Source organism: Lagopus muta, chromosome 11, assembly GCF_023343835.1.
Source record: "Lagopus muta isolate bLagMut1 chromosome 11, bLagMut1 primary, whole genome shotgun sequence".
Classification (NCBI taxonomy): domain Eukaryota; kingdom Metazoa; phylum Chordata; class Aves; order Galliformes; family Phasianidae; genus Lagopus; species Lagopus muta.
Window position 1 is genome coordinate 3,831,009 of NC_064443.1, and position 26,025 is coordinate 3,857,033.

The following is a 26,025-nucleotide window of genomic DNA, read 5'->3' on the forward strand; positions in this document are numbered from 1 at the left end:
AAGGGTGTTGAAGGCAGCAGCTTGATAATGCCGGGAATCAGGACCAGTTTGACTGTCTTCAGACTCAAGGAATTCCACTTTGTGAAGCTGAGGCCTCGATAGAGAAACCAGAATCTCTTCGAATCAGTTAAAGCAAAGTCTTTGGATGCAGTTTCCTGCTGAAATTTTGTAATTGGGTCCTATGACTTTGCACAGAGCAGCATTACATAAAGCACAGCAGATGCAGGCCAGATTTAGAGGGAGAAAATGCACGTAGACAAAACGTACCATAGCAGTGAAATCATAGCAGAGGAAAGAACATAAAGATGTAGTTTGCAATGTCGGGGGATTCACGTAGAGACTTAGTAACCATATCAGCCTGGCATTGGCACTTAAAAAATAATGTTTACAGTGACTTTAAATAAGATATAAAATTGCATCTTTTTGCTGTGACATCTTCATCTTCATCCTAGCAAATGTGGCATGCTGCTGTGGTGGGGAAGGGAGGTCCCTGCATGCATAGCTGCAGGGTGTGTGCAGCAAGCACTGGGCAGCATGCCTGTCCTGAACCTTCTGATCAGCCCTGCTCCAAAGTCCTAGCGAGGGAGCTGGGTAGTCCAACATTTAACCTAAATATACCTTTTCTTTGGTGGAGGGTAGAGGAAAAAAGGGAAGGAGGGTTGGTCTGTATTGTTTTCAGTTAGGTGTAGGTGCTTTAGTTGCTGTATTTTTTTTAAAGAACATGCTCATGTACATTGCTATTGAATAACTTTGTACAGATAAGATACAAGCATGGTAGGTGGACCAGACTGATGGTTTTGCATCAGTTAATGTTGTCACCCAGGCTCTCCTTACATTGACAGAGGAAACATATTTCACTGATCTGACATTTTGATGCAGGTGAGCACAAAAGCATGTGTAATCTCTGTGAAGCATTATCATGTATGTTTTTATTGGTACTGATAACAGCCTTAGTTTTTGCATACATCACTGTGACTGTGTGTAAACAAGAGTGTGGTAGATAGCCAAGCATAGATTAAACCTGTGATTTTATAGCATTAGAATTATGACAAATTAACAAACTGGATGAATTAAGGCTCATTTTCAAGACCCAGAACATTTCATCTTAGGTCACTCTTATCAAATTCAGCATGATGCAAGATTACCATTTCATGGCAAATCAGTCCAGCCCAGAAGTAGGGGGAAAGGTGACGGGATTGAACATAATTGGTACTCTTGTCAATGAATTGCTCAGATATCAAGATCTGAATGAAATTGTAATCCCTTCTCACTTTTACCAGACAGGTCTAATAGGTCAGAGTTTGGTAGGTCAGTGTAGAGGGAGCTTGAGTTACCTGTCCTAGGCTGTATCAGTCCTCTGAGCTTCGGCAGCCGGTGAACTTCATATGCACTAAGCTTAATTGCAGATAAAGACGGACACAAACAGCGCTCAGGAAGTTAAAAGATCAGTGTTGTCTTATGTTATGTAACCTGTTTCCGTAATAGCAAGAATTGCTCATTTTTCCAGTAAGATCTAAAATCTTGAGAGCATATATGGAGTGTAATATTGGTACTTGGTATTAATAGTCTCACGTAATAGACTTCCTTCTGATTTTTTTTGTTGGATTCTATTTTCTGTAATCATTAAATAAGTAGAATATTTTTCTTGAGATTTTCTGAGACCTGCGTAGTGGGCAGTGTTTTGTTTCCATAAAAGAGCTTTTCTTGAATGTCATTCCTAAGTCTGCAGTGAACATATACATAGCATTGCAGAGCCATCTAGGAAAGCAACAGTTCTGACAGCATATGAGTATTGCAACATACTGCTCTTCAAAAATGTTATGTATTTGGTACTCACGCTCCTCATTTGAATAAATAAATACAGCTGTGTAGAGCTAAGAAACAGCTGTGGCCCAGAAGATACGCAGTGTCAGAAAAGTAAGAAGTTTCAGAGAGGGAGGTAGTGAGCAGTAGAAACTGAGAGGGAAGAAGGAAGAGCTACCTGATATTTATCAGAGGCATTGGTTTCTTTGAGATAAAACAAAGGGGAAAGTAAGGAATGTGAAAAAGTATACGAAGGGAAGAGGGAAAATGTGCAAGATGAGCTTCAGGAAAAGGAAAGGACATAGGAGGCAAACAGAAACATGGAAAAATATAAATAAGTTTAACAGAAGGCATAGAAGAATTAGGGCAATAGAGAGAGGGAGGGGGGCAGTTTGCCTTTGAGTGTCCTGAATGTTTCAGCCTGACCGTTTGGTTCATCTCTGCTCACCACTTACATAACCTGCAGAAAATAAATGCATGCTCAAGATGTCTGCCTGAAAGCATCCTTAGCCCTGCTGTTCATCTCGCTGAAAAACGTTTCAAGGGGTTTGCCCTTTCTATATTAATCAAAATAATTTTATAATAATGTTTGTTACCAGTAACATTTAAACTGATGATGTTCTCTAAAGGTTGCCAAAGCAGACTTTGAAAGTTTCTGATTTTCATGTCTTTGTCTCTCGTTCTGTGTTAATGTGTGCCATGCTTAAGGGATGTATTAATGAACCTTTTTTTTAATCCTGCAGTGACAATCCTCTAGGCCCAGTCTCTTCATTAATGAATAATGATGGAACAGAGTAGGCAGTTGGGTCATTTTATCCTTTAAGTGAGATGAAAAGACCTGAAAAGAATGCTGCATTGCAGCTATAAACAAAATGGTTGCACAGTTGACAAAGTGCTTTTGAATCATATTCTGCTTTTCTGGAATGTTCCCAGTTTTTGGAAGATTGCCCATTTTCCCAAATGTTTTTGCTATGGTTGGTAGCAATTTGTATAAATTTTTGGCCATCCCACCTTACCATGAATTTGGACAAAACATTTTGTATGAGGCAGAAGCCATAGAAGAAAAATAAGCATAAGTAAAGAGCTATGGAAAGAAAAGCCTATTCTAATTTTTGTACCTGAAGAGAAGCATATGAAAATTAAAATACAGTTTTCAGTTAGTTATGGAAGGGATAAACTAACAGCTCTAGTTAGGCCATAAACATTTTAAATGCTGCTTTTCTTGGTATGAGCCTACCTGGGATTTCTTCTTTTCTCCATCTTCAGTGGCATGCGAATGGGTATTTGAGAACGCTCTTAACTAAAATGTACTTTCAAATAAAGAAATCATCTGTCGTGTAATTTTCATAGTTGCATCTTATCCAGTATCTGTGTATTGTTTTGTACTGACTGTTATTAACTCAAAAGTCCCAGAGCTTTACTTGTTAACTGAACTAATAGAGATTTTACGTGTGTACAGACAAATTGTACTGGTGTCTGCTGCCATCAGATGTGTTTCCTACAACTGGCCTCGAGATCCTTTGCTCTTTCACTTTAACCTTTAGACCAGAGATGAAGATTGTTCATGCTCTTAAGATGGACTGCACATAATGAGTCCCTAGACTGCATTTGTCTTTTAAGATAAACTCCAAATTATGAGAGACCACTCCATTAATACAATAGCTGGTGCATAAGAAAAAAATCACGTTTCTGTTGCTCTGCTTGTATGCTCACATCTGTAGTTGTGTGCACACCCTCCAGGAGGTAAGAAGAGATTTAATGGAATCCTTAAGCAACTGATAACTAAATATATATCTCTGTGTTAAATCACAGTAGTGCCTGGAATTCTGCCCAATTTTCATATAAGAAGAAATCTCCTTTTGTTACTTCTCGATTCCTCACTATTTTTGTTTCTCTATGAGCAAAAATTTTCGTCTGATTTACTAAAGAAAATTGCCGTGTTCTCCTGCTGTATGATGTATGGCTTCAGCTCCAAATAACTGTATTGCTGTAGTTGTGGGATGGGGATGTATTTGTCTTTAGCAGCAGCTTTGAAACTGAGGTGAAAGTGGTCCAAATTAAACTCAGTCTAAGGGATTTACTTATCATGAGCCTGTGGATTTATTTTGGAACATCTATTCCTGATTAACCACTATGGATTAACTCTTTGTATGGATGTTTTTGTTTTGGATTAAGAGGGACCCTTCCCAGTTGAGCTAGATTAAGCAAAGCAATGAATTAATGGGCTGGAATTAAAATCGGAGAGCTAGCATAGTGTAAATATAGGAAACCAGTATGCAGTGAAAGTTAGGCCATAAATTGAATAGCCAACTTCTAATTTGAGATTTCATATTAAATAAAAACTTAAGCTTCCAAATATTTAGTACAGGTTAATTAATATCTGTAGGGTTTATTGGGCATTAATAAGGAAATGCTATTTTTGTTTACTTGCTGAAGTTGCCCAAGGCTATTGTTAGTATGAATTTGATACTTCTATTATGATACAATTTGATTTAATTTCTGCTTATGTATCTAAAACAAATTCCTAAGCATTTGTAATGTGAGCACTCCTCTGCCAGAGCTTTGATGAAGAATTGCTGTATTACGTTCTCTTGGAATTGCCCTTAGCAAAAAACACTCAAGGTTTTCAACTTTTCAAGCCAAGACAAAATAGTTTTTCTTAAATAGTCATTCTTAACATAAAAATGCATAAATATTATGATCTAGAAAATCGAGAGATTTGAATTCAAATCCGTTTAATTTTGCTGTCTCCTTGAACTTTCCCAAGATGGCTGAAGTTGGAAGGGGACCACTTGGGATCATCTTGTCCAGTCCCTGTGCTTCAAGCAGGGTTACCTAGAGTACATTGTCCAGGATCAGATCCAGGCAGGTTTTGAGTATCTCCAGAGAAGGAGACTCCACAACCTCTCTATTTCTTTATACTTGAGCAATTTTCGGCGTTTTTTTTGGATTTCCCAAACTCCACATAGAATCCTTTGTATCTCTAAGATGTTTCCCACCTCTCTCATCAATGAAAAATGAGGTCTGGGTGCGGAGTTGCCTTTTTTCAGAAATCTCCCAAAGTGTGCCCATGCTGCGTGCTTCTCCTTGTCTGGTGCTTGCCCCTGCTACCTTGAATTCCCAAGGGTCTGAGCTGACCCTGTTCAGATGCTGTAGTTAACTGATGTCCCTCCAGTTGTGTGGGAGGGTTTCCACTTCACCCCAGCCAGAAGATGCGAGATGAGATGCAGGTCAGCGTCTCAGTTTTCCTCAGAAACATACTCAGTATATATACTCAATAAATAGTGGAAAGCAGGTTAGTGAGATTTACCAATTCCTCCACAATTCATCTGTGGAGAAAATTTAGAAGCGAACATTGGTTAAGACTCGAATATTTCTATTAAGATTTGATACCGAAGTGGGACCAGTTTGTTCTGCACAAAAATACCGGTGTCCTTGACTCGTTCTGTCTTATGCTCATACTGCAGCTGTTGACTAGGAGCTCCTTTCTTGAGGTACTTTCTTTACAATTGAATTTAGTATTTGCTTTGTACTTGAAAATAATCTGGAGAATTTCATTAGTGATTACTGCATTCAGGTAAGGTTAATTATACTGAGTGATAATCAAGGTGATTGACAACATATGCTTCACATTGAGAGAGTCTATTCTTTGGGCTTTTTAATGCGCTAAAATAGGAAAAGTCTGTGGGTGTTGTGTTCCTAATGGAGTGGTATTGCATGTGGATACATGAATAAAATAACGCCATAGCCCACACAACGCTTTGAGATTGGTTTGGTCACCATTTGTATTTGCTAGTCATTCACAAGTCAGAGTCAAGAAAACTGTCACTTCTCACACTATTAAATAAGCACCTTTTATTATGCTTTGCAAACAGTTAAGAATACTTTGAAGGAATAACATCAATTTTGTTGAAATAGTACCATCAGCCCAACTAAATCACTCTGCTGACCCCATGCTCTGCCCTGCTGCTCTTTTCACCCAGGAGCTGAATTAACTAATTACCAGTAGGCTGGAAGGTCTTGAGGCTTCTCTTCACATCTTTTCTTAATGCATTTAGAAAATGGGACAATAGGGAGCTATTTGGACTTGCTTTGAAATACCAGTCCCGATGTCTTTTAAAGTTAACTGTATATCTGTGTTGTGAGATATTCAGGTGCTGGATGAAACTTTACAGCTCCTTTCATTTTTACTGTTCCTTCACATTTATGTGGTGCTTAGAGGAAAGGTAGGTGATGATCTTCAGCGTTTGTCCCACTTGTTTCTGGAGAGCATGGAGATGGCAATGCTGCATGCAGTGCAGTGTTATGTAAGTAGCAGAGAGCTCATGGTGTTTGTGCTGTTTGAGGTTTCAAAGGTCCAACTATTCTAGGACTCCTGGGCAATGGGAGTAGTGCACTGGGATGCTCAAAATGCGTCTTATTTTCTTACCATCTTCTCACAAGTTGAGCATTGTGATTTTAAGTGACATCACTGTCACATGCAGAAGCAATTTAACATTGCTTGCAGATGGTATAAAGATCACAGGACTCTTTTTCTTCAGTGTTCTCTTTTTAGGTACCTTGAATTCTGTCTCAGATACACGGCAGCTTAAGATAAGCTACAGCAAGTGCTCTGCCTCTCGCAAAGGCACAGCTTGAAGCAAGTACAGTTGCTGTGCAGCTGACGAGCTGACACTGCTCACAGGAAAAGCAGATGACACTGACAAAGATAGCAATGAAGTTAAGAGCTGCCAAGTAACAGCGCTTGGAGGTAACACCTCAGAAAAACACAGCTCACTGCTATCTGGTTTGTTTATTTTTTTAAAGTAAGGGTGGGAGGGGAGAGAATCATGCTGTGGAAGCTTAACAAAGTGAGGTTTTTTAGGTGTTTTTATTTTGTTCCCTTACGGACATCACTACAATACGTGCTTCTTTCTTCAGAACTTAAGATTTTTTCCTGTGTTATTTATTTAAACATATTTTAAGTTATTTGCCTTAACCTACAGGTTCCTGGCCTCATCTACAAAAAACCTCTTTTCCATCCTGTTGTTGTGATGACAACACATGTAAAGCTATGTCACTGTTTGCCTTTCCCTCTGGTATCAGTGTCAGGACCCGAGGGAACAGCGTGGAGCTGTTGGGGTGCTGGGAAAAGGGAAATTTGTGGATATGGTAATTCTGGATTTCTTTGTTGAGATGTTACTTAATAGCAGCAGTGCCCAGGCACAGTGTCACTAGCTATTGACTGTAAAAATAGGCCTGGGCACACAGGCAGTTGGAGATGTTGGAATAACCAACTGATTTCAGGGACTTTTTGCCCTTTCTGTCGTTCCCATGATTACTGTCAGCAATACACATGAAGTAAAGAAGGGAATTTTTTTGTAGAGCTCCAGTGAGAGTGATGGTAAGTGGCTATGAAGGTGTGTTAATTACAGAAGGCTTTCAACTTAGTTTTTTTTTTATGGGCTCATTTACTTGCTGCTCTTTTTCTTGGCTGAGCTCTTGGGTCTCTTCTGTTAAGTTAACATGGTTGCTTTTCTCTGCAATTACCTTATTCATGTTAGTGCTTTTTCAGTGTGATACTATAGGATAGCCAGTGAGTGCTGTTTTAAGTAAGATATACTCGATGTAAATATTGAGAGCAAGAAAAAGCTTTCAAGTGATCTGGAGCAATCGTAACTCAGCATTTTAAGTTTGTTTTTGAATGGTATTTCCCTTATACTTTCTATCAGCTTCATTGAAATAACCACATCTTGTGCAGTACTGAAATTAATGCCTTTATTGCTTTTGTTGCACCTGATACTACTTCAGAAGAACAAAAGAAGAATACCTGAGATGCACAGAATGAGACGTGTAAATGGTGTAATGATTATTGACTGGAGTAAGAGCTGAAGAAATTAGTTCCAGTGGAATTTTCTTCCTTCTTGACATCTGTACTCCCACTGATACCACTACTTTAGTAAATAAGAAATCCTAATTAATTCCTGTGCTTTTATACTGGACTGTAACTCTCAATGAACTCTTTATCAGCCTGGGTAGGAACTTTTTTGGTGTCATTTTAGGCAAGGCAAAAAATATTGTCCATGTGTTAGGATTCAGATCTTGCCTTTAATACATGGTGTCTTGTCTGTTGGCTTGATGGGAATGCCCTGTGCGTAAGTCTGGTTTTTAGATTATTATGAAATTGTAGCATGGCTTGCAGATATGTGGCTTTTTAGGTATTTGCAGTCAGTGTTGGAAACAATTTCTGTGTTATTGGTATCAGTTATCATAGGTAAATTATTTGTTCCTGTTTAATAGCTTCTACAAAGAAGAGGAAAATAAATTAAAATAGGAGAAATAAAACCAAAATGCATAGATGGGGTAAATGAATTAAACTTGTCTCTGAGTATTTAGTGTTTCCTGGCAATAGCAAAGACTGCATGGTATCTTGCAGCTGATTGTAAATCAGAAATCCTCGGAGATGAGCATTTACTGCCCTCAGCTGCCACCAAATTGTCTGGGGCAAGAACTGCAGCCTTTCTCTGCCTTGTAAAGTAGGAATACCTTTACTTAGCCATTTCTTTACATAGGAGGAGAACGAGAGAGAGAAACTCATTGTAGAAAGGCAAGTTGTTGTTTATCTGTTCCTAGAATTACCACTAGAGGTATCAGTATGTAAATAAAAACATTAAGTTTTTCATTTAGTTTATTCAAAAAAAAGAAACCAACACTGCCTAACAACAGCACCACGTGTGGTTTAGAGGTGTGACTTCAGAGTGATAGTTGTTGATTGCAACTCTAATGATAAATATGTTTAGGAGAATACTTGTATCAGCTTGAAGCTTTACTGATGCTGAGCTGTGATCCCCCCACTGCAGCTGTGGCCATTGGAGAACTCTGTAGGATAAGACAGGCTGACTTGGCTGGTTGTTGCTGTCAGATGTGAAGAGGGAGATGGTTACTGAGGAGATGGAGGGACCTTTAATTCATTTCGTGGTTCTGCCACCTCTGTGCACGTCTCTGTGTGCTGCCTGGTCAGCTCTGACTGTAAGACATTTGACTCGAGGGGATTCTAAATCATGTAAAGGCCTGCAGGCAGCATGGCCAGCTGGGGTCATCAAAGCAGCAGCATCAGCAGCGTAAGGCTTACGGGACATATGCTGGATGGTTTATGATTCCAAATGCTTTTAAATTCTAGACAAATTTCTTACAACTTATGTAAGCAAATATAAGCAGGTGATATTAATGAAAGCAGGTAATAAGATTAATTATGCTTTGCAGTCAGCTTTGTTGTTTTGAGATTAAAAGAAAGCAATTATCCATTGAGGTGAAATTCACTGGTGGAATTCAAATTCAGCTTGCTGGAACCAGTAAATGTTTTCCTTCAATTCTACTGACAGACTGGCTTTAACTGGTTTTAAGATGGACTAATCAGATGCAGTACATTGAAATTCTAAGAATTTTTCAAGTAAAATATGTGATAAAACTCAGAGGAGATGGAGCAATCCATTATATGTGTGAATGTATTCACTTTGTCTGATGTCTTTGTAATATAAAGATGTACACATATCCTGCCATTGGTCGTAAAGTAGGTGGTCTAATGTGGTCAATGTATGTTCTTTTGGCATACCTGGTACCAAAGCAGGTGTTTGTTTTGCTTAGAAACCCTTTACACCAGTGTCATGAACACTTAATGATCTATTAAACTGTAGTGTTTAAGACAAGTGGTGTTGCACTACATCACAGAATCACAGAATCGCAAGGTTGGAAATGACCTGCAAGATCATCTAGTCCAACCACCCTCCCATTCCTATTAGTACCACAAGCTACTAAACCATATCTTGTAGCTCCTCATGTTGTGCTTGATGACATCATTATACATAAGAAAAAAAAATACACCTTCCTTAGCCTTTAGCAAAACAATAACGATAATCATAGTTCACTGCCTGTGGTTCCTTGCCTTGTCCTATTACTTACGCAGGGAGAGTTGTTCCCTCTCCAGAAGGGAAGGAAGATCTCTGAAGCTAAATCTGCTGGTTACTAGGTACTCATCTAAATTTTACTGAGCGATTTTACTCAGAAGATAGCACTTTGTAGACTGATGGAAGCAGAAGAAAAGAGGGCCTGCCATCAGATCCAGCTTTGTCAAGAGAGGGAAGAAGAGTAGTACCTAGAAATTTGCTCCCAAAGCCAGAAAACAGAATCCCATGGAAAAAAAAGTAGAATAAGATTAGGAGTTTGACTTCTCTGTATTAAAATAATAGTAAGTGAGCTAATATTTCTAATTCCTACTGGATTTCAGAGCAGTTATGCAAGGACTATAGATGTCAGTGGACCTGGGCTAGCTATACAGAAGGGTTAGGTAGCAGTAGTAGTGGCAGGGATGATTTCAGACTTGAATGAGGCATAAATGGAAGTGGTAAAATAAGGCAAAGAAAGTTAAGATGAAGTATCACCTTGGTAATCATTTAGTTTTTAATTTCTGTGAATGAGAGGGGACCTGATCCAGGTCTATAAATATCTAAGGTGTTGGGGGCAGAATGGCGAGGCCGGACTGTTTTCAGTGGTGAGTGGAGACAGGACAAGGGGAAACGGCTGGAAACTGCAGCATAGGAAGTTCCGCACAAACATGCGCAAGAACTTCTTTACAGTGAGGGTGACGGAGCACTGGAACAGGCTGCCCAGGGAGGTGGTGGAGTCTCCTTCTCTGGAGATGTTCAAGACCTGCCTGGATGCCGACCTGTGCGACCTGGTGTAGGGAACTGCTTTGGCAGGGGGGTTGGACTCGATGATCTCTGGAGGTCCCTTTCAACCCCTACAATTCTGTGATTCTGTGGAGGTACTGTTATGCTAGGAAATGCTCACCATTTGAGAATGGAGTTTGAGAGTAGGCTGGGAGGAGCGTGGGAGGTCAGTGCTAGAAGAGGAGGTATTTGTGTGTGTTGTATTTAATTGTCTGTAGATTTCACTGTTCAAATAGTTCTGGTTTGGGTTTTGTTAACGTGGGTCTTCATTCCATAGTTTAAGTGGATGTGAACCATTCTAACTATTCTCTTAAGCTTTACCTTGTGTTTTTATTCTCCTGAATTGTTGCTTCAGTAGGAACGTGATTTTGCTGTTTTTGCATCATCAAAATCATCCTGTTTGTGATGCTGCATTTGGTTGCAGCGGAGATGATTGTCAGGAAAAATATAATTTTTCAGGAAGCATTAACTGGTTTTATATTCAGTGTCAGTAACTGGCAGTTGTAGATAAGGAACTGAAAAAAAAAAACAAGCATTAATTGTTGTTTCTCCAGGTTTTTAATCTTTCTTTCCCTTTGAAACAGCAACAGTTAAAATAATAAGTAAATCTGTGTTACAAAGGCGAGCTAGATGAAAGAAGAAATTAATATACTCTACATCTTAGAAAAGATTTTCTATGTAATCACATTTTTCTTCTCCTCAGATTTCAGACAAATTTCTGCGAAAAGTTTTGGAAACAAGCCTTGTAAAATTATTCAATTGCTTAATGCATCAGTACTCAGTGTTCACAGTATTTACTACATAGATGCATCCTATTTGTGGATAAATTTAATACAAAAACTGCATAATGACTGTAAAACACTTTGGCCAAGCAGAGAAGTGTTGTGTAGCCTCAACATAAAAAAGTATTTTTTAAAAAATTATCTTTATGTGGACACATGCATTTATAAGCAGCCAGTGTGTGACTTATCATTGTACCAAATACAGCACTGAATGCGGGAACGCATGAGTTCTGAAGTCAGGTAGAACCAATATCTCCATTAAATTTTCTAATCTCCACTGATTCTTTTTCACTTCCTGAAATGTTTTGTCTCCTCATATAGAAATGATATTTCCAATTGCTCTCATCTGTGCTATTGTTTCATTATTGTCACAGCAGTCAATACGTAGATTAAGCGACGAATGGAAAAGAAAAAAATATTCAAGAACAATAATGAAGTCAGTATGTGTAATAAAGGGAGGAGGAAAAAGCAAAGCTAGCAGCAGGAACGCCGTCTCCTCGTTAAAAGTAATGGCGAGGACAGATGTCCACTTGCAGCTCTTGCTGTGCTAACTGACGTTTCCACCATCTGTACTGCTCGGCAGTGTGCGCTCACTGGGAGCAGCGCCCTACAGATCTGCCTGTGCAACAGAAAGCCTGAGTGACCTCCAGTCCTCTTCAAGCCACAAAGTTTGCCTTGTCTAAGGCACCTTTAGGACTACGTAAAATAACATTTCTGATTAAAACAAAAACAGATTCTTTGAAGAGATAAGGAGTGCCCCTGTGTACCTTCTGCTGACAGCAGCACTGAGAACTAATGGAAGCTTTTGTAAAACAAACATCTTTGCCTTAGATTCCCAACTCCCTTAGCTGTATCTCTGTGTATAACATGGATTGCTCTGTGTATTTTCTAGTCCCTTTCTGACCTTATCTCTGCAGTAATGCTTGGCACAGTTATGATGTGGCTTTATCGCTGGTCTTCAGGTTACTTCACGCTCTCCTTTCCTCTTGCTCAATAAATACAGGCATTTGTCAGTTTCTGGCATTCAGAGAAAAAAAAAAAAAGAAAGCTGAGTAGGCTTTTTAGAGTGATAGCCAGACCTGAGGAGGATGGAAACCTTTTGATTAGAACTGAACATTGAATTTCATTTTCCATCATTTCTAAATAATTTACAGGAAAATAAATGTTATAATTAAAGAAGAAAGAGTAGGTAATGTAATGTAGGTTACGTAATCTATAATCTGGAAGATACTATTGGACATAGATGCTTTAGGCCCCATTTAGTCCTCAAACTTATAGTATCTAAATGTCAAGGTCAGTGAACAGTTTTTGTGTTAGAGGAGCATGAGCTCTTGGATTTCTTTGGAGTCCTTTCCAAAGAAATGTATGTACCTATAAAGCACTTCTGTGTGTGTGCTAAGATCAGTACTGTAGGGCAGGATATATATACTTTGCTGTCAGGAGGCCATATATAAGCACGCTTTGTGAAATGGTGAATCCATCATATCTGGATAAATGTAATTAGGATCGTTCAAGTATACGTCCAGTATTTCCTGTGCTGCATCATCCATCCCTGTCAAGCTGTTTTGTAACCAATCATGTGCTCACCTGCCGGAGCTGGCCCACTGCTGTGCACATATGTTCCATGTTGGAAAATAATCCTTTTGCAGGCACTTTTTTCTTCTGCTTTCCAATATGTTTGAGGTCTCTCTGTTTCAGACATGTTTTGCATGTCTGCTTGTAGATGCATGATACAAACATTTCTGTTCAAAATTGCTACACTCTCAACGTTGTTAATGAATTTGCCCCTTAACATATGAAGTCATTGCTGTATTCTGGATACGTTTTGGGGAAATAGCAAAAATTGTGCGTGCCATTTTTAATGAAAAACCTGTTTTGTATTCAAGGGCTTTGCAGCCCTCTGGAAGCTGATTGAACTGGCTTTGTCTCGTTCCTCCTAAAGGCTTGTCACTGCATCACATCCCATCAGGAGTGAGCGGCCTTTCTGATCTCTCATGTGCATTGTCCTAACTTCTGTGGTCTGCACTGGTTCACAGTGCAACTACACAAATGACTCACTGTCTGCAATTCACATTTCATGGGGGCAGAGCCTTTACCCCACATTGGAAGCTGAATGAGAACTCATGGAGGAGCTGAGAAGTTTGGTGTGTGATTGTATGAATCATGGAGATGGTCACATTTTATAGCAGCTGGAACCTGTCTGTTGTAGTCTCACTCTGCAGTAGGTACTGCAAATTAAATTGGGTGAGGTAATAATAACTACAGCATGCCTTTATCTGGGAGAGGATAGTGTTTCTGAGAAGCTGAAGGTGAAATGAAAGTTTGATGAGTTAGTCAAGAGCCAGGAGCTACACAGCAGTTGTAATTATATACTTCAAGTGAAAGGTGAGTCAACGTCTTTGGCTGTATTATGGCAGGATTGATACGTTCAGAGCAGCATCGCTTTAGGCAATTAGGCTAGTGCTGGGTGCTTTCATCCAGCAGGTATTTCACTGCCATGCATCTGCTGCACTACTGGGAATGGCTGCACCAGTCCTGAATGGAGGAGATGCAGAGCTGAATGCTGTTAGCATGTTTGGATCCTCGCTGCTTCTGCTTGGCAAATTGGGGATCCTTGCAACAGGGCTTCCTGTTCCTCATGGACCCACAGGAGTCAGGGTTCTTAGAGGAGAGATGGAGTTACCCTGAAGTGCATGAGGAGGGGGATGATGGGAATCCTTCCAGCGTGGGATGGTTCTTGCTCTCGTGCAGGCACCTTTGTAGCCCTCTGGGGTTCACCTATTTTCATTGTGTCAGCTCAGTGTGAATAAGCATGACTAATTTTACATCGCTAATTACATTCAAATCTTACAGGCTGTAAATGTTCCAACTGGTATCAATATTGTCTGACAGATACATGTGACCACTTGCTCTGTTGATGTTCTTTATGCTTCTTCTGCACTAACATTTGTATTTTGTAGTTTGTTTGTTTGTTTTTTTAACAGAAAAAGTGCTAGACATGAACAGACTCAATACAATTAAAAAAACAGGAAAAAACACCTAAGTGAAAGGTTACTCAGCACAACTACAATCACATTCTTACACTGTATCCAGAATTTGAGGCATCATGCAAAAATCCAAACATCTATACAGATCTAAGGAAACCTTGTTTCCCTTTATGCAAACATACTGTCACTGTGGCTGTCTCTTCAAGGGAAAAAAAATTGATGCAGTTCATTCCAGCAATTATGTGACAGTACATATGCACCGAGAGCAGTTGCTTTGAAGAACATGACATGCCTTATTGAATTTTTCTTTGAGGTCATTGACCTGAGGTCAGAACAAAGATGTGCTGCTGCTTCTGGTACTACTGAATGCTGCCGACAGCCATTTCAGCCTCATTCCAGATGTAACATCTCAAATATAACTTAGTTTGACCTTATGATTATATTCAGAAGTCATTGCATACACATATGTATCTTTTATCTACCTGTATAGGACCTAGTAAGGTAAGCCTACTATTCACAGACTTGTTTAGGATTAAAACTGACAAGAATTGGTACTAATTAACATCCTTTTCAGAAAGTAGTGACAAATCATCTTGCAAAAGCAAAATTTAAGTGGCTAATCTGTCTGTTTGTTAATATGCCATGGATGGTAAAGCTTGTTTTATCGCTATTGAAGTAATTTATTTTTAAATTCTTCAAATATATTTTAATTTATTCTATAATATACAAAAAGACAGATATAAGCAGTTACTGTATATTTCTCTGCAATTTTAATTACTTTTTGTTTGTTTTTATTTACAGGGTTAGCTGGCACTGCTGCAGATCTAGAAAAAAGAAAGCTTATTTTTGGAAAAAACTTCATACCCCCAAAGAAGCCAAAAACATTCATACAGCTAGTGTGGGAAGCGCTGCAGGATGTGACTCTTATAATCTTGGAAATTGCAGCCATCATATCCTTGGGGCTTTCATTTTATCAGCCACCTGGAGAAGGGAATGAAGGTAAAAACTTTCGATTGAATTCATTGACATAAGTTAAAGTAAAAAAAAAAAAAAAAAAAAAAAAAGGTAAAAAAAAAAGTCCTGTATTTCCAATTGCTTCCATCCCTACCCTCCAAAAGGTCACGAAGAGGAACTCTGTGTTGTTTTCTTCTATTTCCATTACACGTGGTAGTGACATTATTTGCGTGCTTGACACTTCTTTATGCAAGCCACTGAACTTCATGCTGCATGTGAAGTGAGTTATAAATCATCATATTCTTATGAAACTTGAGCATTTCTTTCTGTTTTCATATTTGAGCTTGTGGTTGGTATTTATTAATCTTAGATTATTGCTTAATGCGTTACAAAGCAGAAATATGTAATTGCTTACGTAACTGATGATCCTGTGCATGCAGACATGAGCAGGACTTGGACTTGGTGAAATTCACTCATTTCAGTGTTTTCAGTGTTTTTTCCATGGCTGGCAAACCCAGCTCAACAAAGAGCATTGGAGGCTATGTCATGTTACTGCTGTGATATCTGTAGAAGGCTTTAAGTCCCCCTCCCCTCCTTTTTATTCTTTTTTTTCCTCTCCCTCCTTTGGAAAGTACTCTTGAATTCACATGCTTAAAATATTTATTCCTCTGCATAAATGCAAGATTTCCATTTCTGGCAACTGATCCAGATTTTTTCTTTCCTGCTCTCTCAGACTTACAAAGCTGGATAAAACCTGCTGTGTGAAATGACGTGAATAGCTTGGCAAATGTATGAAAAATGCCTTCTTCTAAATATAGCCTTGAAATGCTTTTTGCATTTGCTTCAGTTTCCTTTGGCTACTTTCCTTGAAGACCCTTCCTTTTTCCTTTCCCATTCACAAACACAATACGCACGTAGCTCCGCAGAGCACTTGTAGCACACTTAAAATTCCTTGTCTTTTATATATGATCAGGAAGACTTTTGTTGCTTTCTCACCTTGAATTATGTTGTTATTGTTTTCAGCAGGTGTTTGATTTAGGCATGAGTAGGGAAAGGAGGTAATTTGGTTTTTTTAACTGAAGAAAACATTATTTTTATTACCTCATAACTGGACATAGTAAGATACCCTGGGGACATCATAAACCACAAACGATGGTTTACAAAATTAGGATTGAAGCCTGCAATCTTCTTTCCTAGGCACAAATGTGCCAAGTGTTCTCTTACTATAAAGATTATTTAGTAGGGAAATAATTCTGAAAACAGGATTGTTACAGGGTTCTAGGAAAAGAAGGCTTATGCCATCAGATTCTGATTTTGTATCATTATTATTACCGTTGCTGTTTTGGTTTAATGCAATATTTAAAATGTTTCTTTTCCCGTGGGAATGTATGACACATCTGAAATTCTGGAATGGTACAGAAAGCTCAGCAGTGCAACCTGGGAAAACGTATTCGTGTTTTCCCACAGCACAGTGTTTCCATTCAATGGCCTCTGGTTTCCCCATCATTTTAAAGCTGTTTTCCTTGAAGATTTTTGCCACGCTTTACACAAGAGAGAATAGATCAACATAGAGAATATTCTGTAATCCAGCTTTTTGAACACATTTTAAATTTGGTCCTTTGAATTTTTCCAACGGTGTGTTTATTTATTTATTTATGAGCAATTCCTTATATGTGGAAGATTCTCTCATTTTAAAATCAGTGTAATTTTAAATGGATGCCAAGGATACATACAGTTTATTGGTAGATGTCCTTTCCCAGGACACCTTTATGAGCAGGCAGGTCCCACCTGTGCCTGGCCACGTGCCTTGCAGCACTGGAGAGACTGGGAGAGCCAAGAGAGAAATGCCATTTCCCTCATGCCTGATGGTTTGAGATTTGGGCTGTTTTTAAATGGCAACATGAAAACAAACGTCTTTGGGACACTGCTAAACACTATCATGTGTTTTTTTTTTAAATAGCATTTTAATAGCAAATGTATATGCTGCCCATATATTTAATACATTTCTATGCCTTTCACAAATCTCAAACTTCATCTACCAATGGCTTTATTATGTCATGTGGCAAGTTGAGGTCATATTTAACTTTTTAGAACAGATAACACTTTCTTTTTAGATGCTTGAATCCTTTACGTTTTGAAGCTGTAACTGAGTTAGTATTAAAGTGGGTTCTGCAGTTTAAGTGCAAAGTATTTTTTCCTGATGTGTTTGAAAGCCAAAATACAAATATCCAAAAAATATCAGAGTGCAAGAATTGCTTTGAGAAACTTGTCTGATGGCATGGTCTAATGTTTGTATACATCAGTATGTTTTGATGTATTAGGCGGATATGAGCTCTAAAGTTTAAATTTTGGGGGTTAGTAGACTCTTTTTTTTCCGATTTGATACCATAGATGTTGATATGTTACCCAAATTGAAGTCTTCTGACTGCAGTATGGTTGCATTTCCAAATCTCAACGTTTTGGTACTGTCCTGAGAAAAGTAAATAGATAATTATTTTCTGAGTTGAATTCACTTTCTGTTGTTGGAAAGAATTCAAATTTCTGTGGTTTTTACAGTACTGGTAACTATCTTCATCAATCAGCTTCCTACCTGCTAGTAATCTATTGTTTGAAGCACATGAAGTTTTTGTTCTCCTACTTTTTTTTTCCATTCTCATTTAAAAAATGAACAAATGTTGGAAAACATTATTTCTTTTCCTACTGCAATCACAAAATCCTATCTATGTGAATTAGTAGATAATAGCGTGGTTGGGTTTATTGCTTCTCCAGAAGCTACTTCAACTCTATTTTCACATTTCTTAGTAAGAGTGAAAGTTTCAAGAATTTGTTATCAGAAGCTGTACTGCTGTTTTTGTGATCTGCTTTGCGTTCCCTTTCACCATCTGACAGGCCATTAGGAGAAATTGAGAACTTCTGCATAAATTATTGTCAGCCCTGTGGCAATTACTGCTCTCCTCACTGATCCACATAAAATCGTTTTTCCATTCTTTCAAAGACATGCAAAATTTTTTCTGTATTTTAGTAAACCTGTACTGAGAAAAAGAAAAAAACTGTGCTGGTGCAGATGTAGTCACTGCTGTAGTGTTGTTCACACAGGGATGTGAGTAGTTAAAATGTGGCAAGTTAAAAATACTTTATTCCTCAGAACAAAATTCTTCAGTGTCCTGGGTTAATAGATTGCAGACTAGTGAAGGTAATAGAGAGCCAGTGATTTACAAAGAGAATTTATCAATGATATGGGATCCTGGCTTCGTGGTTTTGTATTTTGTATTTTTACTTATTTATTTTTGGATTGTAGATGAGTTCATCCAGGACGGTACAGGATACGCTATCCTGAAATTTGGTCCTCCTAAGCCAGTTGCTTACTTTTGGTGGTGTTGTGTTGCTTCTTGAGGCTGTGGCCAGGATGCCTGCTAACCTCTTCTGACTTAGTTCCCTTAGGGAGGATAATGCTTCCACATGTTCAACATTCAAGTATTTCCTTACCATTCCTGTGATGTACCCTACTTCTTGGTCATCAGGTGGTAACCTGGAGATTTAAATCAGAAAGGGCACCCCTACAGGAGAGAAGGTACAGCTGCTCTTAAGCTCCCATGAGGATGGCTGCTTCTTTCCATGCTCCTGGTCATGGTAGCACTCATTGTACTCGTGATTCATCTGTTCCTTGTCAATCTAGCAAACCTCATGCTCCTTATATGTAAACTTTGAAAAAGTACATGTATACAGATGGAATGGACAGCAGGTTGCAGTCAGAAGTGGAAATGAATGTGCCAATAGAAACAACAGAATCTTTTGAGTTGGAAGGGACCTCCTTCAATCTTATCAATCTTATGTCCCTTGTCCTATGATCCTTAGATCAGTTTGTGTCATGACTGCTTTTCATGTGCTTTCTAGCCTTCTACAGAGAATTCAGCTGTGTTAACACAGCAGGCATCCTCTGCCTCAGAGGAAAATAAAATGTACTGCTTTTCTGATACAACTCTAAGGTCTCTGTTAAGAAGTCTATTAAATATTCTGTGTTTGTGTTTATAACCAGCTGAAGTTTCTCGTCCAGCTTCAAACTGTTCACGTAAATTGTTTTTTCTATATTTATTTGTGTACAGCCCAAGGGTAATTTTTCCCACACACTGTCTATATTTGCAAATCAGCCAAGCTCCTATACCTGTTTTTTATGATCTTCAGATTTATATGCAGGGTTTGTCATCTGTATGCATTTCTCTGAATATAGAGAGATTTTTCCCGTGTTGGAGGATGCAGCTATAAATCTGAGCCTGCCATGCCAAATCAGCTTTTATCAGATGCATGTTAAGAATATGGGACAATGGAGAGGGAGGGGTAAAACAAACAAACAAACAAAAAACCAAAAAAAAACAACAAAAACCTTGGCCCCATCACAAGAAATAATGGCTCACAGCTGTATTGCCCCGGGGACAATTCTTAGAAGTTAATTTCTTCAATTTATTGGCATGCAAGAGATTTGTGTTTCCTTTCTGTTTGGAAGGAGAGCAGTGCATCACTTTGCCAAATCCCCATGAGGATGAATGCTGGGGCTTAGAAGAAGAGCCGGCAGGCTCTGCAGTTCTGTCAACATGGGAAAATAAGGAAGAAGACCCTTTCTGAGCAGCCATGCACAATAGGACAGCTTGACCACAGACTTGACACACTCTTCTCTCTTTCTGGCCTTTTAATATGTCATTTGCTTCCCTTTTTTTTTTCTTTGCTAACATTTATGACAAAACTGCATTCGTGTTAGTGTTTTCAGGTCTGTCACTCCTTTAGCATCCAATTCTTGATTTTTTTCCTGCTCTTACAGGAAAAAAATCTTTAGTTGAGTGATTGGTCAGATCACAAATTTTCTATACTCCCTTTCTAAAAAGTAGATACTTCTGCTTTTTTTCCTTATCTTTTGGGATTCCATAAATTTTATATTTTTCTGTTGAAATCAATTTATTCTTAAGTAGTATAAATTAAAAACCCTGTTGGGGAAACCTTGAAATACACTTTTGTGTATGCAAACGCATACTGGCTCAGAAGAAACACACAGGTGTCATTTGGGCAGGAAGCAAACATTGGGTATGAAATGAATAGCAGGGTTAGCCCTGCAGGAGCACTACCAGCTCATCTGGTGTTGGAAATGGTACTTTTGTATTGTTGAGTTCTGTGGCACAGTACAATCAGTTCCTGCCAAAAGTAAACATATTGTTTCACATTAATACTGATTATTTGTATCATCTTTACACTAGAAATGAGCAGTAGAAAATTTCTAGTGTGTCTCAGAGTGTCACAAAATCACAGGGATTGACCAGTGGAGATCATTTAGTCCAACCCACTGTGTTCCCTGGAGTGGGTAGCACAGGATGGCGTCCAGGCAGGTCTTGAATATCCCCCGAGACTCCACAACCTCTCTGGGCACCCTGTTCCAGTGCTCCGTCATCCTCAAAGTAAAGAAGTTCCTTCTAATGTTCATATGGAACTTCCTGCATCCCGGTTTGTGCTTGTTGTCCTGTTCCACTGGTGGGCACATTGGAAGGGCCTGCCCCAATTACTTGGCACCTGCTCATTTAGATACTGATAAGCATTGATAAGGTCTGCTCTCAGTCCTCTCCAGCCTGAACAGCCCCAGGTCTCTCGGCCTTTCTTCATAAGGGGGATGCTTCAGGCCCCTCATCATCCTTGCAGCCATTTGCTAGATTCTCTTGAGAAGTTCTCTTTCTTGAACTGAGGAGCCCAGAACTGAACGCAGCACTCCAGATGCAGCCTCACCAGGACAGAGCAGAGGGGGAAGGATCACCTCTATTGGCCACACTCTTTTATAATGAACCCAAGAATCCCATTGGCCTTCCTGACCACAAGGGCACACAGCTGGCTCATGGCCAACCTGCTGGTCAACAGGACCCCAAGGTCCATCTCTGCAGAGCTCCTCTCTGGCAAATCAGCCCATAGCCTGTACTGAACAGTGTGGCTATTCCTCTCCAGGTGTGGGGCTCTGCATTGTCCTTGTTCAAATTCATCAAATCTCCAGCCTTTCCGGGCCAGGTTAGAAGTATCTGCTTCTCCTGTACTTAGGTGATCCTAGGTGACAAGCAGTTGTTAAAAAAAAAAAAAAAAAAAAAAAAGTGAAAGCAGTAGTTATTGAGGAACTTTAAACAAATTTGATTTAACTTAATAAAAAGTAACCTCAGATAAATAACCACATAAAAATTCTGAGCTGTCCCCTGAGGGAGGAGAGCTACTCATTTAGCAAGGTGTTCAGTATGCTTACTGAGACACAATTAGTGTAACTGAATGTAAATGGAATGCTTTAATACAGCATTTATCAATTTTTACTTTGGCTTTACCCATATAGTTCACATTTGGAATTTCATCATGCATTTTCCTTAACACCTGAATTCAGTAGGCTACAGGAAGATGTTGAATATGTCTCTAAAAATCTGTCTCCCTGGATTTCATTAATATTCGTTTAGCATATTGATTAATGAGAAAGAATCAGCTGAATTTTAGTTGGAAATGAATCTGCTGAATAAAGTTAATTCTGTATTTTTTTGCATCTTTAAATCTCAGACTATTAAAATAAACACTTTACATGATAGCACAGATTATATTAAAATATATAAATGTAGGCAGTGTAACAATCCAACTTGTAAGATCAACGTTTGCTGTTTTACAGATTTCCTAAAATATCAGTGCACAGCAAGAAGCAACTGCAAGTATTTTGCCATCACCCCTTCCAATTTTTAAGGTGTTTCTTTTCAAGCTACTTGAAGATGATAAAGTTATTCAACAAGTCGTGTGCATTTTATGTAAAAAAAAAAAAAAAAAAAATTGGTCAAGCAATGTTTTTGTACAATGAAAATCCATTATCTTTTGTGTCTTTTCCATAAAGCAAGAAGAAATGTAGAAAATGTGAATCTTTTTTAAAAGAAATGAGCTGAATGCCATTCATTTTAGTACTTTTCAGCAATTTGAGTTCTGGTTTGCCATCCTGCTTCACAAATAACGAAAGTAAAAGATAAGTTGAACCAGCCCTGCATCCCTGAACAATTACTTAAAGTATTTTCCGAATTCTGTTGCAGCTGGCAAAAATGACAATAATTAGCAAACATTTTCGAGTCTCTTGTATATCTCAAAAGGTCAACGGAACAGCAGAACTGTCTTCTAATGCTTGCAGTCAGTGTCAACTAATCACCTTTGGCACAGCAGGGAAACCGAGCAGCCGTTTTAGTATTCTTTATTTGTGCTATTTGCAGGCCATGAGCACTCATTTTAATTCTTCATTTGCCAGCCATTGGCGTAGGACAGTGTAATCTTAGACCAAACCAGGTATGTCTTGAGTGTTTTAGTTCCAACTTAATGTCATTGTAGTCCTTAATTAGAACACATTTGGAATCTCCTCCCATTTGTCCCAGCTTTCAAATGACTTTGTACTGTAAAATCCTGTAGTGGGTGTATTTTCCTGTAAGTGTTGCATAACCTACTTCAGACACTGGAGAATACTGAATCAACGAAAAAAACAGGTCATATGAAGGGGGTATAAAGGCAGTGCAGCCTTAAAAGCTGATATCTCCTAGTAGGAATCCTTATCATCTTTACTACTAAATAACACTGATCCAGCTGCCAGTACTCTAGAGGTTTTAATTGTGATGTCCAAGGATGACAATTCAAGAAAAGCTGAGATGATAGAAGTGCAGGTATTTGGAAATAGTATTTTTATGTAGACTGGATGATTCTCAAGTATAGATTAATTTCAGAGTTACCAGTCCAACTTTAGAAGAGTGTTGCCAACACTCCAATGCTTTCATTGTTCATCCTAAAAGTTAAAGCATGAGATTGCAAAAGGGTTTTTTATTAATGTCTGAACCGTCTGTCAGGATAAGTGATGAAGCAGTTGGCATCCTGGAAAACAGGAGAAACAGAAGTATTTGCTCTCTTAAAAACTGCTTGTTCTGCCAGAACCCCACCACTTAACCTTCTTCCCCAAGCTAGGATGAGGTGAAGCAGCATATGGCTTCTCCTGACATTAGCCCAATCTGTTTCTTATAGTGAAGGAATGAAAAAGTATCTTACTTGTTAATCCCTGCCCTAAATTGTGCTTTGGCTTGTAAATATCCAGGAACAGAGAACAGAGCAGGCTGAAATGCCCAGCTGTTACAGATGTGTCTAAACTCATGCATGTACAATATCTTCCCTTCTTCCAATACATGTGAAAGGTGCTTTTCATGATTAACTGGCTACAGTATTTTGTTTCTGAAAGATTTATGCTTTTATGTTGTTTTCTATGTTTAAAAGACAGGGCAAATTCAGAATTAGGGCTCCTAAATATGTGAACTAGAAAGTCCTAGGTAGTAAGGTCATGAAGAGCATCCAATAGCAAACACAAAGAGGCAGAGCATGAGAATTTGATGTGATCTTTGAGGTCATTTACTCTGTCCCCATACTCAGAAGCGCTATCAGCAGTATTTAAACCATTCTAGACAGAAATTTAATCTTACTTAATTCTCCAGGTTTCCAGTAATGGAAATTTTGCATCTTTCCCAGATAGTTTGTGTGTCCGTGCTGTGAGACAGTTATTCCTGGTTTTAACCTAAAAGTCTCTTGTAAGAAATTGCCTTGTTTTATTTTATATGCATATGATGACCTATATGAAGTCATATTTTCAGACATATTTTAACTTCCTGAAGGCAACTTATTTATAAATGCTGAGGCATAAATACATACAGTAACTTACTGAACTTTGCCAGTGAGCATTTGAAATTTGAGCAGCATTTTAAACAACATGTTAATATTGCAGAGGAATACTAGTCATCAATCGACTTTGACAAAAGGAGCCCAAACTCTCTTAAATTAATGTACTGATTTTAATTTGCTGATTAAAAAAAGTAGTATCAGAATTTATTACCCCAGATGATAACAAGCCAAAAGCTCCATAAACATTTGTATTGCCAAAGTTAAAGCAACGATGTGAAGTACAGCAGTGCTGATTACTTTCATGTTTGCTTGTGATTCCAGAAATCAGCTTTAATTCAGCAGTTTTAAAATCCCAAGAATGTTCCAAATTCTCAAAATCGCCTGTTTATTATACTTTAATGAAAAGCACTTCAGGATCAAGTTCCAGGGTTATTTGTTGAGTTTCAAAGGAGGGTGCTGTGTGCCCAGTAGTCTGCATGTGTGCAAACAAATGAAATGAAAAATCAAAGTCTGCATGCACTCAGGGCTGTTTGTTTGAAAACAGGTCTGCCCTTCTGAACACCAAGGCTGTGGTGATGAGGCAGATATGTAGCACTCTGCTACACGATGACATTATGATATGGTGTTTATTCTTCTACTTACATGAATTTTCACCTCTTAGAATGCATAGCACAGAGTAATGAGTATAAGGGATTAAATACAATAATAAATGCTGCAGTTTATGAGCTGGTTTTGTGATTGAGATCTATAAATGTTCCATTTCTACCTCAGCCTGGTTCTCTTGTTCTCATGAAAATGGCTGAAGAATGATGCATTAGAGCACTGAGGGAGGTGGAGGTGTTTCAGTACCTGTTCTGTAGCACATTGGCATAGCCTAAGCTGAAAAGAGCACTGGTTTGATTTTCTGATTTTGCAGTACCTTAGCTGGGCTAGGTTGCTTAAGCCTACTGACTTGCAAATTTTCTTCATCAGTGGCTTTCAAGCTGTGGTCTGTGCACCTCTGAGAATCCATGAATTCCTTTGAAGAGGTCTATTAAAACCAGCAACCCACACTGAGTAACCTTACGCTCTCTCCGTAAGGCTTATATGTTACAAGAATTTGAGAGTTCCTCTGTAAATGGTCTGGTATGTATGAAGAAGTGCATCAGCCAGCAATCACTAATTCAGGCTGTGCTCCCATTTGGTTTCTTTAGAAGCCCAATGACATCTCTGTCAGATTTTCCAATAGACTCTTGCAAGTTTTTGGTAGCGTTTTTGTTGTTAAATGTGGTCTGTCTCTGAAATCATCTTTATTAGAACATCTCATTTCAAAACAAGAGAACAGAAAAGGAGAGTTTCTGGAGGTACATTTTGCCTGTTTTAGAATGGAACCAAGGCACAACATAACAGTACAAGCATTTGTCTTGCAGGCAGAAGCAGCCCTAAAATATCCTTTAACAGTTTGTTCTTCTGATTATTCTGCTTCAGGCAGAAAAAAAGTGGGCTTTGTCTATAAGAATTTAGTAGAAGTATAAGCAAGGAAGTTCTCAATCTGATTATGTATTTAGGAAATATTTTTTTGGTTTTTTTTTCTTAAGTTTATAGTCAGGGAAAAGTCTATTTAAAGTCATGCTCCTTGCTGATAGCCAGTTTTGCACATAAGCATTTATGTATTGTCCTAGACTTTTACGTTTCCTGGTGCTTTCAGTGATCTGTAAGATGTGTGGTAGCTGAGGAAGTGTTCAATTCCTATTCTCCATCCAACTGTATTTATTACGTACTGGAGATATTCTGGGACTGCTCCATGACTAATGGGAGCAATCCTCCTGTTTACATAACTTCAATGGCCACAGCTTTTGCTTTCTGACTGGCTTGTACAAAGAACATCTAGATATCTGGAAGTCCAAATGTGCTTGGTGTTCTCTTTTCTACTGCAGAAGTGTGTTCAGGCCCAAAGTAGCCCATTCGTGTTCCCAATAGCTGCAGTGTGCCCTATGTATGATTTATTTATTTTTAACTAAGAGAGTAACATTCTAAATCTGGCTTACTTAAACTTATCTGAGTGAAAAAATGTCAACACACAAACAGCCACTTCGCTGCTAATATCCACGCTATCAGAAATTTTCATTT

General features: G+C 38.6%; 1 protein-coding gene across 4 annotated transcripts in view; it reads left to right on the forward strand.

Annotated features, from left to right (window-relative positions):
- The window catches only part of ATP2B2 (ATPase plasma membrane Ca2+ transporting 2), a 355,270-nt gene that overhangs the window by 226,045 nt on the left and 103,200 nt on the right, over positions 1-26,025 (forward strand). For all 4 annotated transcript variants that reach the window (XM_048957828.1, XM_048957824.1, XM_048957825.1 and 1 more), the window contains exon 5: positions 15,079-15,276. In XM_048957828.1, coding sequence (XP_048813785.1) covers positions 15,079-15,276 — 198 coding nt within the window. The remainder of the gene's footprint in view (positions 1-15,078; positions 15,277-26,025) is intronic.